Source organism: Tasmannia lanceolata, unplaced genomic scaffold, assembly GCF_043159265.1.
Source record: "Tasmannia lanceolata isolate RefF3 unplaced genomic scaffold, GAP_Taslan_0.1 ptg000008l, whole genome shotgun sequence".
NCBI classification, from domain to species: Eukaryota; Viridiplantae; Streptophyta; class Magnoliopsida; order Canellales; family Winteraceae; genus Tasmannia; species Tasmannia lanceolata.
This window is the reverse complement of record NW_027518685.1, coordinates 65,045,328-65,065,566: the sequence shown is the minus strand read 5'-3', so window position 1 is coordinate 65,065,566 and position 20,239 is coordinate 65,045,328. Positions and strand designations below refer to the sequence as shown.

Below are 20,239 nucleotides of genomic sequence, written 5' to 3'. Positions count from 1 at the left end.
CTGTTTGTGGATTAAAATGGTGGGAATGACTTTCCTACAAAAATTTGTAGTATAACCTTGGACATCTTTTCCCCTTATTGCCTATGTTATAAGTAATGCTGCAGGCGAATCTCCATTCTATTTACTTTAGGAACATCAAAACAGAGCTTAAACTTATGTGAAATTATAATTTCAACAACTATTCTTTTGTCGCGGAATGTTTTTGTTGTCCTTGGATTGGGGCCACCATTTTTGCAACTGATGGGATGGGGCCACCATTTTACACCCATGCACATACATGTGATTAGCACATAGTGGCATCTCAACCATAGCTCAATTGCCCAAACTCGACTCGATTTGAAGGTAGGCCTAGTATAGTAAAATCTAAAAGTCAATGAAAACTTAAAAAACATAAAAGTCAAAGTATAGAGGCTTGAATACATACATACATACATACATACATGTACAGTTTGAAATTTTAATAATAATAGCTAAGAGATATTTACATTTTGTAAAATAAAAAGAATATTAATTACATTTTGTAAAATAAAAAACTCTCTCTCTCTCTCTCTCTCTCTCTCTCTCTCCCTCTCTCTCTCTGTAAGTATTTCACTGTTTCTCCCATCTACATTCTTTCACCGAATTTCTCTATGGCGTGCATATTATATTATTACTCCACTAGAGCATCTCATGTTGGCGTTTTTTAGTGAGGCCCGCATTGGGACCCACATATGAGGTTGGACTTCTAGAAGCTAAATCCCAAGCACAGAATGTGCATCCAAATGCAAAATTTCGATTTCGATTTCCAAATCTAAATCCAACGCCCCAAATTCACGATATAAAAAAGGGATATAAAAGTGGGTGGCCCGGGAAAGAAAAGGCGGTAAATACCACTTTCTAGATTTCAAATTAATTTTAGTAGTTTCGGTACTCCAACATGGGTTAACCAAACAAATGATTTCCAAATGGAAATGATATATCCACCCCACCCCCACATGGCCTCTCCCCACTCCACCACCACAACCTGAAAAACTTATGGCTTCCAAACATGGCCCAAATGTACTCTTTGCAGTTCAAGTTAATTGCAGCTCTGTTAAATTTATAATCACACTCTTAGCAATTGTATTTTTTTTCCTTTGGGACATTGTACAGTTTTTCTTCTAGTCGTCATTATTAAAATATTGTTATCAGGTGCAGGAATAAATGTTTCAATATGTTAATCATATGTTAATAAAATAAAAATAATTAATAAAATAAAAATAAACATAAACAACGAAAGAATCTATACATGAAAAATATCTACAAGAAAAGTTTTCAGATAGATTTCTCAAATGAAGGCCCAGAATACATAAACTTACCAAAGTTTAATGGCACTCATATTTAGTCTTTCGGCTTGCTTCGATAGATAATCTCTTCTTTGAGGGCCTTCACAGCTTCTCCAACCCCATCCTGAATGAAGAAAGAGGTTTTAACAAACTGCAATTTTGGAGTCTTGGAGTTCAAAGAATGCCATATTTTACTGCAAGGAACAGTAGCGATAAACATACTGCAGTTTCCACAACTGTGGGCAAATGTAGACATGGAAAATATGCAAATCATATTCTATAAATCCTGTTTTGTTTCGGTATTGAAGAGATGTTTTATTGCAAGGAACGATAGGGTGTATAATATACATATCATTAGTGTATATGCATTCATACACCCTTTGTTCTTGGTAGGTCCTGTTGTGTAGATGTCCTGTATTCTAGCAGTGACACACAACACCTAGATGGATTAATGTGAGAAACACATTAGGGATGTGGGCTGTGTGGTTTTCTTTGAATTTTCTTGGTCTTCAGAAAAAATGAGAGTCTCGTAGCCCAGACCGAAATAGTGAAACTCTTCTCCCGTAGACGTAGGCAAACTGCCAACCCAATTAAATTTTGTGTTTCTTGCATCTCTTCTTCAGGTTTGCTGCACATAGCGATAGCGTGTCGTGTTTGATCCAGTTTTGAGAAATTGAAGATTTCTCTTTTTTCTACAGGTCCATACTTCTTATGGAATAAAATTAAAATATTGTTTATGTCATGTCCTCCGAGAAAATTCATCACCAGCACACCATACATAAATTAATGACTAGACACTATACATCACATTATTACCCAGTTGCCTAAGAGTACCCATAACAGAGAAAGATTGATACTCCACGCCTTTACTTGTGTACTCGCCAATACAGTTTATTCCAAATGATAAATGTGTCCGCAGCCCACTTTTGGAATAGAAGGGATGCATTCTGTGGGTGGTAAGTCATATAACAGTGACTAATACTCAAGTTCTGACCTACAGAATGTAAAATTAGCATTTCACTGCCATTAAGTGTACCTGGCTTAAAATGAAGACCAGTTACATTAGCAGGAACAGGAAAAACAAATTTTCAGAGCAATGGAACAAAAACCTGTGAAATCAGACCTCCATTGCAATTTCTGAAGGTGGTCATTTTTTAAAGTACCTTCAAAAAATTTCCAACTCTAAATTTAAAATTTGATAAATATAAGGCACAAAAAACAGCAAAAGTACCTTAAAAATCTTTTTGCCAACACAAAATAGAAGAAACTCCTGCGCTTCAAGAGTGATTAAAGAGAAAGCTCTCTAAAAAAATATTGCTCACACATTTTAAGAGACATAGGGAGGTTACCTAATTTCCCATAAGGAGCCATTGTGTAATCTTTATGCTAACATAAATTAGAAGAAACACCAATGCCTAAAGAGTGATTAAAGATAAACCTCCCTAAAAATAATGCTCACATCTTTTATGAGATACAGGGATGGTACTTGGTTTCCCATTGGGCTAAAACAGCCATAGTCTACAAAGGTTTTTTTGAAAGGCGACAATTAAATATATTATAATCCAAAAACGAAAATTACAAAAAGCAGGGACCAGTAGTCCCTAACATATTTACATCTGTAGGTTTTAGACATTTTCTGATCATGGGATATGTCCACATTAAAACCATACCACCTTCAAAACCAAGACTTTTAAGCACAAGACCTCTAACCCTCTACCATGAGATCTGTAAAAATAAAAAAACTTAGAAACCAAAGAGTCACCCCCCTAAGACGAACATTTCTGTAATTCTGACAAAATCATATCGATCTTAGTAACAAATACCTCCTCATCAAGACTCATAGCCAAGAGCTCCTCATCCTTTGGATCCTTCTGTCCAGAGGCCCGCTTCCTATCAATCATAACCTCTAGTCTTTTGATTCCTGATTCCTTCTCTTCCACCCAACGGGTGAATCTTGCAGCCCTTTCATCCGCCAGCATCTTGATAAAGAAGGGATGCTTGTGCATGGGGGAGTGGGAGTCTTTAACGTTATGGAGTGATGTTATACTATAGAAAGTCGTCAGCCTTCTATTAGCAGCCTCTTTGAAGAGCCTCCGGCCTCTTTGAAGAGCCTCCACTGTTGCTTCAAAAAGTCCTTTATGGTTTCCCTAGGTGTTGGCAAAGACTTAGAGGCTAGTTCCTCATTGAACACCAAATCTTTAACCCTTTTTAAAGTATTTTCCAGCTCAGAGAGGTCCATTGTTCGCTTCCTCTTCCTACCCAAATCCATGGGGTTCACGGAGGAAGGTTGAGAGGAAGAAGAATCCTTTGAGATCTCCATACCAAAATAATTCCAGATGTAGTTACTTTTCATTTACTCTTATAATTTGGAGGCAAAATGAAGAGGCGATGGAGGTGAACATAAACCGCCTCAAGCTGACCACCAGCCATAGGCCAAATGATCTGACTTTCATTAAATGAGGCGTGCAAATGTCTCCTTGTGTCCAATAGAAGCAGAGATCGCGTCGTAGAAGTCATTGCCCCTTATCAAGATACGAGTAGATCTTTTCTTCTTCCCAAAATATATTGAGACCCAAGAATGAGTATTTTAATCAAATTTTTTTGCCTTGGATGATTGTTGCAAGAAACGATATCATAGACACTCCTTTCATTAACTAAGGTTAATCATTCCTCCCACTGCCACCGTCACTATAGATTTAAACCCAAAGCAAAGAGTATAGAATATAGTCTATTCCATTCTCCAAACGATTCCATCCTATAGTCATCCTAATAATTGGGAAATCCTTAATCCACAGGAAACGCATGCCTTGGGAATCAAATAGGCCCCACCCCGGGTGCCACCTTTCATTTTTTATACTTCTACCCTTTCTGGTATGGGCTCCAAGGTTAAACCTGCTTTTTCCAGTGAGATTTTTCGAAAAGGGGTCCCCCCAAACAAATCTGCTGCTACCACTCTAGGCATGTGCTTCCCTGCTTTCCCCATTGGTGCTTTTCCGGATCTTGCGGTTCCCAGGCCTCTCCTTAATTCTGCAAATCTACCCTTCCGCGACCAGGAGCGGAAAGAACTGACACGCCCTGAGGGGTGCTTAAGATGGCCCCCCTCCAATCTAGACTCTTTCCCAGGGGTAGACAGAAAGGAGAAAGGGCCCATACCCAGGGACATATTTGAACTTTTAGTCACAAAGTCAAATTTGAATTCAATTGGGTGGGCCCCAAAAGTTCAACGGGTCCCCCGTCTAGATTTTCTGGTGGGTGAGACGGCAACGATTCCGACGCCAGCGGGGGCATTTCCGGAATCTTAAAGCCAGATTCAACGAAATCCGAAGGAGCTAAATTCGGACCAAGTTGTGAAGCCAAATTCAGAAACTCCGTGTCGGGAACCATCTAACGCCTATTGCTCTGGATTTCAATGTCGATTATGTAACACTGTCCTGAAACCTGAATCGGAGTAAGAGATGGTGGAAGCTTCCACCATGGGGCGAGAATTTTAGCAGACACAAATGTCATGCAATGATTATGGCCCCCTTCCATTTTCACTTCCAATACTCGACCATACAAATTGCTTAATGCTTCAACTGTTGATTTGGCCCATACATGAAGGGGGATGCCATAGAACTTAACCCATATTTCCTCCAAACCTGGGGTAAAATCTTTACTCCAAGTAGAGAGAGAATATAGTTGGTCATCCCACATTTTCTTACCTCTATCCAGGATTATTGCAGCTTCCTCTTCCAACTCGAATATGAATAGTACTTCATCCTTTGATAGAGCACATGGACAGGGTAAAAGAGGAAGATTCCAGGCTCTCTTAGCCCACAACCAAAGGTCATGAAGGGATCCAAAATTGTCCCTTCTTTTCCCTATATGGCAACTTTTGAGCGATTCTAATCTCGATTCCACTTCCTTTCCCGAAATAGATAGAGCCGGGGCACCTCCCTCAGCCGGGGAAGAAATCGTCCCAGAATCGGGCCATCGGACATCTTCCGTCTCAACGTTAACCAAAACGACTTCCAGGATGATCCTCTTATTGCCCGAAAAGGGAGGGGGGGTGCGCACTTCCTTTTTATTCAAACGACACCTTTGACATAGATCCCGCCATCTAAAATTAAGGTAGTTACAGGATAAGCACCTCCAATCTCCTGGCCGCGAGGTTGATTCCTCCTCCTCCTTTCTTTTCCATAACCACCGCCAGGGGGGTGAGGTTTTGACTCCAGATACGAGGTCCCGCTTGTTTTGCTTACACCATCGACAAGAACGCCTCCATTTGAAGTTCCAATAAGCACAAGTGGCGCAAAACCAGTCTACCTCCATCTTTAGGTGACCCAACCTTAGTATGTAAATAAAGCTATAAATGCAAATGTATCTTTGTGTATATCAGCACAAGAATTTGACCATCATCATCCTCATCCCCATCGGCTCATTGATTAATGGGGAGCAGGGAATATCTTTGGTGAAGCAACAATTTCTTCTAGTCTCCAAAGGTTAGAACTTACTAGTCTTCTCTAAGCACTAGTTTCTAAAAGAATTGTTTCTAAAAATTCATTCAATTTAAGTGAAACTTATATAGGAAACCATTCAAAAATACTTATATATAAGAAAGTATTATTTAAATAGTAGGGAAAGTTCTCTCTCTCTCTCTCTCTCTCTCTCTCTATATATATATATATATATATATATATATATAGAGAGAGAGAGAGAGAGAGAACTTTTGGGCCCTCGAGCACATATAACCTATATGCGCTTGAGCGCACAATCATTTTCCTCCCTCTCTATCTCTCTCTCTATATATATATATATATGTATATATATGAGAGAGAGAGAGAGGACGAGGTTTTTGAGCTCTACCTCAGCCTGACCAAGAGATCTATAAATACACCATCTCCATGTTGTTTCAGTCATCCAACCCATTCATTCTATAGGACCTCACAAAGATAAGGTGTTCCTAACAAACCATCTCCATACCATAATCCTAACCATTCAATCTATAGAAGCCCATTTTCTAGTCATCCATTCTAAACCTCCACAAATCATAACCCTAACCATAACCTATAATCGTAACCATGACCATAACCATAACCCTAATCGTAACCTATAAAATGAATGGGTTGGATGAGTCAAACAACTGTGGGAGTGGTGGTTTCTGAGCTCGAGCTCAGAAACCTTTTCCTAATATATATATATATATGTGTGTGTGTGTGTGTGTGTGTGTGTGTGTGTGTGTGTGAGAGAGGAAATGGTTTGTGAGCAGCGGCTCAGATAAGCTTATCTGAGCAGGAGCTCACAAACCATAGGGGGCCCACATTTTTTGGGAGGTCCAAAGCATTCATTTGGAAGGCCCTTCCATGGATAAGGTGTGTACCAAAAATCAGCCCTATAGGATCATCCTAACCCTGCCATTTGTGGAGGGAAAAATTGGGCAGAAACATGGACACACAGTGTCCGTTCATTTTCCGCTCCACCTTTGATTGGGTTAGGATGATCCTATTGATCTGACTTTTGGTACACACCCTATCCGTGGAAGGGCCTTCCAAATGAATGCTTTGGATCCCCCAAAAAATGTGGCCCCCCTATGGTTGATGAGATCTGCTCAGATAAGCTTATCTGAGCAACTGCTCTCTCTCTCTCTCTCTCTCTCTCTCTCTCTCTCTCTCTCTCTCTCTCTCTCTCTCTCTCTCGTTTTGATAATAAGACAAACCCACCTTGTCTTTATATATATAAGAACCCGTCTTTTATAACTTAAGTTGTCAAAGGCTATTACAATTCCCAAAAGCATCAGCAGCCAGTTATAAAAGAAAAGAAAGACGAGTTGCATGGGATTTGCTAGTGTCCGTCGCAAAAGGCATTTCGCGGATGGCCTGTTGCATGTGAGAGCAGCCACCTCGTGAATGAAGACAAAAGCTGCTGAAAAGTGAGCCTGTGTGGCTGCTCTGACATGCAACCGGCCATCCGTGAAATGCCTTTTGTGTGTTATATGCAAATTTCATAGAATATGCATACCTCTAAAGAAATTCTCTCAGCAATTGCAGCTGCACATGCTTTTATTTCGGGGGATAATGCTTCTTTTATGGTGTTTGATAGGGCATTTATAGCTTGCCCAATGCTCATTACATCATCATTATCTGGAAGCAAGTTCTTTCTTTGAAGCGGTTTTGGTGCAACTCCAAGCCAGAACATCCTTTCTGCCCAATAAAATTGATCAAGCATGAAGGGGCATAATACCTGTCATTCTGAGTTTGAATCAGTTGAAATCATGTAACATGTATATGCATAAAATTAGCATAAAGCCATTAATTAATCAATCCACATTCAAACAAAAAAAAACATGCAGCTATAGAAGTTATAAAACATGCTAACAACTCGTACATACTACCTACAAATTAGCACATACACTAATTTAGATCATAGTTACCAGGGTGGGAAAAGAATTCGGGAAACGAAACGTGAAACGGAAACGGGAAACGCATGATAAAAAAATACAGGGGAAACGAGAAACGAGAAACAATTGAAAATCGTACGAGAAAGGTCTTAGGAAATCATGTGTTTTTTCCAAAATGATTTTCGTAAGTTCCACAACATGTTTCCTACACATTTCATATGTGTTTTCTACGAGTGTTACATACGTTTATCATGCGTTTACACATTATTTACATAAGTTTTCCGTATGTTTCCCATGTGTTTCAGGAATATTTCTCCAATTTTGTATCATATTTGGAAACGTTTCCGAAATGTGTTTCCCTCATTTTAGGGGAAATGAGTTTCCCAACCGCGAGAAATGCGTTTTAGACCCAAGGAGTTTCCAGCAACTATGATTTAGATGTCTTTGACAAGACATGAACACGATCCTCGAATCAAGAAATATCTAGGCCATTCACTTATACATAATCCATCATTTGCAGAAATACATATAAAAGCATAGTCATATATATCTCTGATATTTTAGAAAATATCAAGGTATTTTGCAATTTTTTGATAAAACGACAAAATTTCAAAACTTCTCTAATTCTGAAAAATAATAGAGATATCTTCATTTTTTTCACGATGACAATATAACAAAAACATCAATAAATTGGCGATATTATTAGTTGGCTTAATTCTGTTCTTAAATTTTTTATTTTATTTTTCCATGTTTCCCGATATAAACCCCCCAACTAGTTTGGGACAAAGGCTTAGTTGAGTTGAGTTGAGTTGAGTTTCCCGATATAAACCGAAAATAAATAAATAAAAATATTCCGAGATACAGCCTTCCCAAGAAATTCCCAAGACAAATATTTGTGGCTATGTATACAAGTAGGTATCTATGTGTACAGACTCGTGATTATAAAAGAATATGCATGAGGATATACATGTGTCAGGGAGGTAATCCACCTATTCACATATTTATCATCCCTCCTATAAATATATGCAATGAAGTGCATGCAAACACATACATTGAAGTTACTGTACATGCATACAAACACTAACACACATAACATCACTTATATTAATCCATGGCAGCCAGGAGTTACTAATTTAAGAAGTAACATAAGGATATGTTGCCCCAAGAAAACAACCTGAGGGATTCCGGCAAGCAATGCAGCAGCAGTCGATCCACTGTTTACACATCAAACCAAGTGATAAAAAGTGATCATTAGGTCAGTGCTCTGCTACAGAGTATCCCAACCGAGAGAGAGAGAGAGAGAGAGAGAGAGAGAGAGAGAGAGAGAGAGAGACTACAATGATGAGATAATGGCAAAGAAAAGACTTCACCTGCCCCCATGATGAATCGCAACCGCACATCTTGGGAAGAGCCAACGATATGGAATGGTACTAGTTTCTCAAGTGACCAACAAGGACACATGAGTCCATAAATAGAAATGGTTCACTAAAAATGGATGAGCCACATACCAAATTCTACTTGAATGGATCAAGAATTGCTCACCCAGAAAAACAGAAGAGTCGGCCGCTGAACAGAAGAGTTCCATCTTTCTTACTGTTACAGTGCTGCCTATGATGTGAACCTGATAATGCCTCATCAATCACTCGGATGGCAGCATTTAAAGGTTCATATCCAGCTGAAAAAAGGATGAACCTGTAGTTGGAGCTCTCCAGAACAGCTTTAAGTACTAGAAGAAATGCTCTGGGATTCCTTAGAAAACCCATGCTGAACAGAACAACAGTTGTCTGAGTAAATAAGTCCAAGAAAAGCAAATAACAGAAAGGATGTAATCGCCAAGGCATATAGCACATTAAAGAAGAAAAAAGACATCTACAGCCAAGAAGATGGAATTAGATAGGTTTTATGTGCACCTCTAATTTCAGAATAACGAAGCTTTTCACAGAACTCCATAGAAAAAGAATCATAAATAGGAATGCCAAATTAATCATAACAAGGACAAAAGCCACAGCTAAAAGTTTTCTCCGAAATATTTATTAAATGTCAAAAGAATAAGCTTATTCATTTTGAATGGAATCAGTCCATAAACAGTCCACACTATGTCTGATCTTTAAGTACAGCACAACAGTTAACGGTCCTCTTCGGCACAATGTAACAGTTCGTTCACAGCCTACTAGTTCAAAATAGGAGGGGGGGATTAGATCAATGTATCAAGGGTGTGGATCTAGGGCATGGGATTTGATGAAGGGTTTCAAATTGGGAAGAAGAAGAATGGGATTAGATCTAGAGTAGACCAATCAATGAGAGAGATCCATTATCAAGGGTGTGGATCTAGGGTATGAGATTAGATGAAGGGTTTCAAATTGGTGAGAAGATATATCAAGGGAGATGAAAGGTGTAGAAGGTAGATCGGGGGCTTCGAAAGGTGTTGGAGCCCGTGAGATGTACAGAAGATATAGGGTTTCAAAAGGTGTAGGAAGGAAGATCTAGAGCTTCAAAGTGAGTAGAAGATTGATCTAGGGTTTTAAAGCGTGGGTAATCAGATCTAAGTACAGACCTTGAGTTTGGTCCAAATCTAGATTTTGATCTGGATCGAGAGTCGTCAACCCAAATAATGGTGAATGCATATTTAGACCTCAATCTTCATCCCAAAGACGAAGCATAAGAAAAAAGGTGTGATCTCCAACAAGGGGGAAACCAAGATAAGATCTAATTATTATTCATGGATGCCATCCCCAATGAAGATGGAGGTGAAAAAAGAAACCAAAAACGGAGACTCTCTCTCTCTCTCTCTCTCTCTCTCTCTCTCTCTCTCTCTCTCTCTCTCTTGCGTCATCATCGACTCGCTTGAGTAAACTCAATTTTTTTTGGACGAGTACTAGTCCAAGTCAGTGTTTTTCCCTACAAAGTCAATCAAACTCATTTAACTCATTTAACTCTCAAGTTATGACCGCATCAACTTACAACTAAGCCGCGTCAACCGAGTACTCGATTGAGCAGCAACGAGTGGACTAGGATTTTCTTTGGCCGTGTTTTTGTCCGCATTCGCGTTTTTAAACATTGGTTTAACATGAATGAATATCCTAAGCTACAAAAGATTGATGTTCGATTTCTTAGCAAGTGTTACACTGCCATGAAAACAAAAGGAATTAAAACACTTCAAGCATATCACTTCAAGAAGAGGAGTAGTTTATTAGGTGTCAAATAGTGAATAACAATGACTAACCTAGTCTATTTTCATTACAATCTCAAGCTTCGAGAGGCATGACTTATAAGTCTAGCAATAAGTTATACTTTTTCTTTTACTCTAAATTCTTATAGTCCAAGTTAATACAAATTTTTATAGGTGGAAAGTAAATAGAATTGTTATTATAATATAATGGGTCCATATCCCCAAATTAGCTATGATTTGTAGACACGGACACGAGTGTCGCATGTTGACACGATCATAGAGTGTCGGAAACGGCAAATCTCCAAAATTTAGAGACGGGGACACGGCTAAAATAGAAAGTATATATGATGCAACGGCAAATATTAGTTAAAGAAGAACAAGAAAAAGAGTTTATAATAAAAGAAGAAAACACAATATGCAATAATAAAACAGCATGTCACACTTGGCAGGGCACAAAAAACGTGTCCACACACCCACATTCAGTCTAACACTTGCAGCAGTACATTAAAAAGTGTCCAAATGAGTGTCGACAAGGGTGGACACGAGTGTCGTGTCAAACACGGGAGGACATGTGTCAACAACAAATTCAAATTGTCGGCTAAATCATAGCAAATTAGCACAGAGACCCAGGCATTATGAATGATTGGGTGGTTGAGGAACCTGCACTTGCATCTAATGATGAGCTTCCATGGAAGTATACGTGTTGTTGTGGCCACTCCAAAGAGTATATTTATGTTCACAAAGGTAAGGGAAAAGTGTTGAAGAGGGCGAGGGTTATAATTTTGAGCAACGGTTTGTTTGTTTGAACAATTGAATTGGGTTTTCTTTTGCTATAATTTACATATTTATGTTTGTGATTTTTAGGCTCATCAATAGCTGATTTGGAGATTGTTAAATTTAATGGATGGTAAATTGATGGTTGATCAAGTAAAATAAAGAGTTTATGAGTTACTATATGTTGGCCTAAAGTTTTTCTGATTTTCTTTTCCCTCATGATAATCTTGAAATGGTCGGTTCAAGAAGAACAGTGAAAACACCCACTAAAATGAAATAGCCAGCTACTGGAACTACTACCATGCCCCAAAATTCCAATACCCGCTTTAGAACCCCATGCTATCTTCTTTTCTTTTTTTTGTGATTGGTTAGAACCCCATGCTATCTCCTAGCAACTTTGCTTCATCAAATAGCATTAACATGTTAAAGGAAACTGTCAGTAAAACACTACAGAGGAAAAGTGATACAACTTACCTCCCAATAGAACTTAGTCCTATGAATATGGGACGGCATGACTTAGAATTAGAACTCTCAAGGAAACATTGTAGATCAACATGACTTTCACATAGTTCATCTTTTGCATCCAAATGCCCAGAAGAGAAGACAGCTGAAATTTCTCTACACCTATTACATGAAAACTGCCACTCCATAGGCAGAAACCAAAAACCACAAACATGAACATTTGATGGCCAATAACCTGTTATTGCACTCAAATTAGTAATGCTCAGAAAGTACAGCTTAACAAAATATTAAGTGTACGTGAATCAAACATTTATGAAGAGAACTGTACAAATGGTGAACTCAATTAAATAATAAAACTAAACTTACCACTTTGTTATGAATGACAGAAGAATAAATAAATTGTTCTTAAATTCTACGAATTACAGTAAAAGAAGGTAGGCACTAAGTTTTGTTAGACAGGCTAGGCAGTAGAGTGGTCCCCGTTATGTACAGCATAAGTTTGTGAAAATAGTTGAATATCAATTGAAGTTAAAAAATACTGTTGAATTGTGAAAAGGAAAGAGGGGTTCCTTAGTCATTTCTTTATTAGCTGCATAATGGTGTATATTGTGTAACTGGTTGAATATTGGTCCTATTGTAAAGATTGTGAATTAATATGATCAATACTGAAGCGTGTAACAACCAGAATGTCGGAGGTTCTCTACAAATACCATCTTCTCTAATATGAAAGGAAGCGCTCAACATCAAAAAGTGATATCGGAGCATTCAAACAAAGAAGTTCACAATTTATACTTTAATATTCTTCAGGGATGAATCAAAACTGGGCTCCGAGATCGACTCTCTACGTTGGATTGACACTCTAATATTTGTATATTCCTTATTTTCGACGGATACGACTACTACGGCGATTCTGAGATCGAGTGTCCACACTAGATTGATGCTCTCGAAACATACATTACATGCATGGTCGGGACTCGGGATCACCGAAAGACCATTTGGCATGTCCAGGAGACAATGAAACATTATGCAAGAGATGAGTGGGAGCACTGGGAGCATGAGCGTTGTGACACGGGCGAACCTCCATTTTGTAAATGGGAAGAGATACTTGATATTTTCATGAGTATGCCCCTAGAACCTATTGGCAAAGACGTAAGTTAGAAGCCGAACGTAGAGGGCGAGAGGCTAAGCGAAGAGATGAAGATAAAGCAATATGTGAAAAGCATGCCAAAATTGATGTCGGGTGGGATAGGCTCAAATTCCTTGTTGAACAATTGCAGAGGCAACAGACACTGGCACCTACACATTCCCTTCGTACAAATGAGGCCGATACTACAGTTGATGAGACCGATAGTGAGGATGAGGATGAGGTTTCTCCTGTTATTAAGACTCAATTTCATTGTTTGAGGAGCCTGCAGATTGAGGATAGCCTTGAGACCATTATTACTACTTGTGAGGAGACAGGAGATCAGACTGATTGCTTTGAGGATATGGATGAGCAGTTAGCCGAGCTTTGCGTACAGACTGAGCAGATAACAGAGTTCATTATTCCAATGTCGGATGATCAGGTCGACTTGAGTAGTCAGACAGAGCTTGGCCTAGAGCGTACATTGACAAAGGACTACCTAGAGTTGATCAACCATCGTGATCTTCTAATCAAGGAACCGGATACCGGAGTAGACAGTACATCGGACGGTCAAGATGAGCCAGTTGAGCAGATGGAGTATGAGATAGTAGATGCTTGTGTAGAGTTTGGTACTATGCTTGACCCTACACAGGCCTGCTAAATGATGAGTGCATTATAGAGGATTTCCTCTATATGAGAAGTCAAAAGTGATGAAGATTCTATGCATTTGTAAAGGGAGGCGATGCCGAATCAAATGAGATAGCAGAGGATAGTTTAGCTCTTGAGACGACAAAGGAACATATTATTGTCGCGGGGACTTTCCATCATGACCCATTTCTAGACTTAACCTTATCATGGCAGAGACATGCGATTTACATGGAGATTAACAAAGCAGAATAAGAGATGTTGTGAGGGGTATTTTGTAAAGAGGTTTTTATTTTGGAGGGAGTTCTCTTGTAGTTTTAGGGAATTTTTATAGCCGATGAGATTTGGCTGAATTTGGAGAACGATTTGTAACCCTCGCTTGGGAAGGGAGAAGTTGGAGCTTGTAAGGAGATCTTAGTGTGATGTAAGAAAGGTATTCCTACACATTGAAGGCCTTCCATCTTTTCTTCATCTTGATATGTGTTCATTGCCAAGATAAGTACTACTTGTTGTTTTGTCTATGAAAAATCTTAATAAAATTCAGTTTCTATCGATCCATCTCTGTTTCTATCTGTTATCTGTTGTTCTCCATCATTTTTCTTGATGTTTTTGATTAATTTTCATATCATTTTCAGCATGTTACTGTTCATAACCAGATTTGGACTGCAATTGTTGTTTTGGACTGTTTTTGAGCAATTTCTTCGTTCCATTTCTGTTCTAAACTGTTCTTGAGTGTTCCTTGCTGAAATTTTACAATTTCATGAGCAGCTCTACCAAAAGTTTACATCAAGAGAGGGGAGAATATAGAAGTGTTTAAGGGTAGCTAATTCATATCATATTAATTCAAGGTTTAATTACTTTTATTCATTGATTATTATTGTGCAAGTCTAATCCAATTTTATTGAAACAATGAATCCTAGAGACCAATTAGTCATCCATCATTCTCTCCCTTTTTTGGTTTTTTATCAGCTATTACTTCTAGAGCCAACTTAATATTCAATTTCCAAAAGTCAACAAAGGAATATGTAGCTGTTGTATATTGAAATTCTATCGAATGTGTGATTGTATAGATTCTATAAAGAAATCCCCTTCAAAACTTGATGCAAACATAGGACCAAAATAAATAAAATTATCATACCTGGGCATTCAACAACTTCCTTGCTAAACCCATACCTATGATAAAAAAATAAATTTTTTAACAAGTTAATGCGTGCAAACTTGGGAAAAAGATGTGCATGCTTGACTACCTACACTTAAGTATAGAGAATAATTGCATTGAGAGAACATTTATTGAAGCTTATCCTGTACATGGTAATGTAGAAATTAAACTGCCTTCATAATAAATTAAGGAGGCAAATTCCAGCAAAAAAAGAAATATAATAGAAACAAGAACGGTCTTAAAAGCTTCAGGTAATAATTTTCTCATTCCTATCACAAATCTAATAATTTTCAAAAGCATAAAACTTAAGCCTAGCCGAACTCACCGATCGGACAACCAAAAGATGTAGTGTCACATTGCATGAACCTTGTATTGTCATATAAGAAGAGATTTTTTAGCATCACACAATCACACACAACGAGGAGAGAAAATTCAAAATATTTCATTAATTACACAAAAAGTCCATCTAAAGTACATAGAAGAGCAATCCCCCTTAATATTGTAGCCTAATCATAAGCCATAACGATGAGGAACGTATGCGCGTCGCAAACCCATGGGGGTCCAATGAGTGGTATACTTGCCCAATAAGTAGCATAATTGACTTTTAGGGATTTTATTTCCCTTCTATTTAGTCTTACGAATTTTATTCCCATGTTATTTAGATTGAGGACTTTTATTTTCATGTTATTTAGATTTAGGGATTTTATTTCCATGTTGTGTGTGAAAGCCTCATGTATTGGATAGTTTTAGTTTTTGATAGAATAATTTTACAGGAAATTTCTTCTCTCCTATTTCTCTTCTTCCTTCTTTCCCTCTTCCCCTTCTTCTCTTTCCCTTCTTCCCTGTCCCTTGGGCAATCTTTCCTTGATTGGCAAAAGCGATGGGACTTATATCAGACTCACTAAACAATTTTCACATGCAGATGTGGATCCTGCCTGTTTTTCAGATGTGGGTCCTGTACATATTCCAGAGAACTAAAATAAAAAGCTTTTTCATCTATTTGAAAACTATGATATCTTCACATCCTCTACACATGGATTGATGGAAGAAAATATTAGTTTTATCTATAACTAGAAAAATTGATATGATGACCAAATACCAAAAACTTGAATATAGATCCGCATGCCAAAGAAAGGGCATACGCATCAATCAGAAGTTGAACTCCTACACAAAAATCTACAGGCACATTTGTTATAGTCCGCTCCTGGTTTGACAAATAATATCATATAACTGTAACTATGATTCAACATTTATTTTCATCTAAAGAACTAAAAACACAACTCGATCCGCTAAAGTACATGCAATAAAATTACACTGTTATTTCTTAGTTAATGAAGCATTCTCAATGATATATCCTTCTAAAGAATAGGAGCACTTTGAACTTACAACAGCAGTGGTGATTGAGCCCAATCATGCCACGTGGGAAGACCTGTTACAGGATCCTACAAGCGATACAAGATCAACTGATGGATACCCAAAAAAACATCAAAAATTGAAATTTAAATTACTAAAATATATCTTAATAAAAGTAGGTAGTGTATAGGAATACAAAATTTGAGCATGAGGCACATAACTACTACATAAATCAGGTAACTTGGAATTTGGAGGCACCAACCGTGAAAGGACAAGGGCTTAGATTCAAATAATCACTTCGCCATGATCCCCAATCTTCTGTAAAAAGTGGCCAGATCCAATGAATAACATCTTTCCAGCAAACCTATAGGCATGCGAAGGTGAGGAATTGCCTTCTAATAATTTATCCAAAAATAATGTAAGTATAAAACTAAAATGGGCAGCCTCTACAACAGAAGAATACATTACTTCATTGAGATATGTATCAAAACCAGTGTTGCATGGATTCGAATTCACATGTCGGGATCGGACACGGATTCGAGGTGTCGGATTCGGCAAACCTCCAAAAGTAGGATTCGGGTTCGGTAATTTTTAAATAAAATAAAATTTCCAAAATATATATATATATATATATATATATATATATATATATATAGAGAGAGAGAGAGAGAGAGAGAGAGAGGAAAGTGTTCCTAAGCTCGAGTTCAAAAACACACGTGGCCCACATTTTTGGGGTGATCCAAAGCATTCATTTGGAAGGCCCTTCCATGGATAGGGTGTGTACCAAAAATCAGCCCTATAGGATCATCCTAACCCTGCCATTTGTGGAGGGAAAAAATGGGCAGAAACATGGACAAACAGTGTCTGTCCATTTTCCCCTCCACCTTTGATTGGGTTAGGATGATCCTATTGATCTGATTTTTGGTACACAGTCACACACCCTATCCATGGAAGGGCCTTCCAAATGAATGCTTTGGATCACCCCAAAAATGTGGGGCCACATGTGTTTTTGAGCTCGAGCTCAGATAAACTGATCTAAGCTCGAGCTCAGGAACACTTTCCTCATATATATATATATATATATATATATATATATATATATATATATAGGGAAACATTTTCTGAGTGATACCTCAGAAAAGTTATCTGAGCAAGAGCTCAAAAAATCATGTGAGCCCACATTGTTTGGATGATCCAAAGCATTCATTTGATAGGCCCTTACATAGATAGAGTGTGCCCAAAAAATCAGCTCCATAGGATCATCCTAACCCTTCGATTTTTGGAGGTTAAAAATGGACAGATTTGTGGAGGTTTATACCCATCCACTTTAACCTCCACAAATCGAAGGGTTAGGATAATCCTGTGAACAAGATTTTTTGTGCACACTCTATCTGTCTTTGGACTATCCAAATGAGTGCTTTGGATCATCCAAATAATGTGGGCCCATAAGTTTTTTTGAGCTCTTGCTCAGATAACTTATCTAAGGTATCGTGCAGAAAATATTTCCCATATATATATATATATATATCAGATAAAGGTTTCTGAGTGATACCTCAGATAGCTTATCTGAGCAAGCTCATATAAATAGAGTAGGTAGCTATGTTGTTTGGGTTATGTACCATATTGATTCTATAGGACCTAACATAGATAGGGTGTCCCTAAGAAATCATCTCCATAGGATCATGGTAAGTGTTGATTTGTGGAGGTTTAAAATGGACGTCTAGAAAATGGGTCCATTTCGTGCTTCTACAAATTGAATGGTTAAGATGATTGTATGAAGATGGTTTGTTAGCAACACCCTATCTATGTGAGGTTCTATGGAATGAATGGGTTGGATGAGTCAAAAAACATGGGAGATGGTGTTTTTATAGTGGCTTGCTCAAATAAGCTATCTGAGCTATAGCTCAGAAACCTCGCCCCCCCCCCCCCCCCCTACCCCCCTAATATATATATATATATATATATATATATATATATATATATATATATATATATATATAGAGGAAAGTGAAGCTACACCGCCGGTGTAGCTAACTTAGCTACACCGCCGGCTTAAAATACAATGGGCCCACATTGTTTTGGTGATCCAAAGAATTCATTTGATTGGCCCTCACATAGATAGGGTGTCCACCAAAAATCAGCTCCATAGGATCATCCCAACCCTACGATTTGTGGAGGCAAAAATGAACGTGTAAAAACCTTCACAAATTTGTCCCTTCAAACTGTGGAGGCAAAAATGGACAAATTTGTGAAGGTTTTTACACGTTCATTTTTGCCTCCACAAATCGTAGGGTTGGGATGATCCTATGGAGCTGATTTTTGGTGGACACCCTATCTATGTGAGGGCCAATCAAATGAATTCTTTGGATCACCAAAACAATGTGGGCCCATTGTATTTTAAGCCGGCGGTGTAGCTAAGTTAGCTACACCGGCGGTGTAGCTTCACTTTCCTCATATATATATATATATATATATATATATATATATATATATATATGAGGAAATGGTTTGTGAGCAGCTGCTCAGATAAGCTTATATGAGCAGAGCTCACAAACCATGGGGGGGCCACATTTTTTGGGGGATCCAAAGCATTCATTTGGAAGGCCCTTCCATGGATAGGGTGTGTACCAAAAATCAGATCAATAGGATCATCCTAACCCAATCAAAGGTGGAGGGGAATATGGAAAGGCATTGTGTGTCCATGTTTCTGCCCATTTTTTCCCTCCACAAATGGCAGGATTAGGATGATCCTGTAGGGCTGATTTTTGGTACACACCCTATCCATGGAAGTTCCTTCCAAATGAATGCTTTGGACCCCCCCCAAAAATGTGGGGCCACACGTGTTTTTGAGCTTCTGCTCAGATAAGCTTATCTGAGCACCTGCTCACAAACCATTTCCTCATATATATATATGCTCATGAAAACTTTGAGGGTAGAGGGTTAAGGCGAGTTTTGTGTTGGAGGAAGGGGGTCGATGTTTGAGGCACTAGGGTTTTTATTAAAAGAGTACAGGTTGTGCTTTCATATAAAAAAAAAGTTAAGAAGAAAATACGTTTAAAGGGAGAATATACGGGATTCTCATTTCAAAAGAGACAACGATGAATCGAATTCGCCCGAAAAAAAACAGGATTCGTGCGGAACACGGCTAGGACAAGAATACAGGTGTGTCCCACGTGAATCCATATCCGATTCGGATGCGGAGACGTGTCGACACAGATTCGGTAGAGGAGGGCAAAGAATCCATGCAACATAGCCTGAAACTAAAGTTGGTCTCTAAAAGGCCACAAGATCACATGAAAGGTAAAATTCATTAATATAATGAAGAAAAAGATTGTAAAAGAAGTTATTGGTGTCTAATTGTTAGATGCCAAGCTTATGGCTTCAGGACCAATAGGACATGGTGAACCAACAGATGGACATATTTAGAAACATGGTTCTAAATTTCCACTCAAACCGAAAAGAAACAACCGAAATGTTTTTATTTTCATCCCCACCGAAACACATACCGAAACTGAAATGCATACGAAAACCAAAACCGTAAGTGTGTTAGTGGCATACTACATCAATATGTGTTACAAAATTATGTTTATATGAATTGCAAGTGAAATGTAGTGAATGTATTGTGTATAATCCATTCAAATTGTTATTGGTTGAGGAGATGAAGGGACTTCTTTTAGTTGGCCGTTGAAGTAGACCCCTTCTCTTCACTTGATCTCAACCCCTTGAGTTGGATGGTATTTAACTTTTTGATTCTCTTCCCATCATGTTTAAACACAAGTGTTAGATCTCCCAAAATGTGTGGCATCTAGATCAAACAACCAAGGTCTACCAAGGAGGATGTGTGCTATATCCATGGTTTTAAAATTCGACTAAA

The 20,239-nt window shown here is 38.2% G+C and overlaps 1 protein-coding gene across 5 annotated transcripts in view; it reads right to left on the bottom strand.

Moving 5' to 3' along the window:
• LOC143885476 (UDP-Glycosyltransferase superfamily protein) overlaps positions 1-20,239 on the bottom strand; it is a 54,557-nt gene that overhangs the window by 9,121 nt on the left and 25,197 nt on the right. For 2 of the 5 annotated variants that reach the window (XR_013253281.1, XM_077389680.1), the window contains exons 7-15: positions 16,628-16,729; positions 16,399-16,454; positions 14,992-15,026; positions 12,098-12,320; positions 9,223-9,444; positions 9,051-9,110; positions 8,855-8,894; positions 7,302-7,523; positions 1,338-1,428 (exon numbers count right to left, since the gene is read on the bottom strand). Coding sequence is in view for 3 of the 5 variants with exons in the window: in XM_077389680.1 (XP_077245795.1) it covers positions 1,360-1,428; positions 7,302-7,523; positions 8,855-8,894; positions 9,051-9,110; positions 9,223-9,444; positions 12,098-12,320; positions 14,992-15,026; positions 16,399-16,454; positions 16,628-16,729 (1,029 nt within the window). In the remaining 2 variants the exon portion in view is untranslated. Of the gene's footprint in view, positions 1-1,230; positions 1,429-7,301; positions 7,532-8,854; positions 8,895-9,050; positions 9,111-9,222; positions 9,445-12,097; positions 12,321-14,991; positions 15,027-16,398; positions 16,455-16,627; positions 16,730-20,239 lie in introns of those variants that run through there. The other 3 variants (XM_077389681.1, XR_013253282.1, XM_077389682.1) reach the window with 3 other exon arrangements.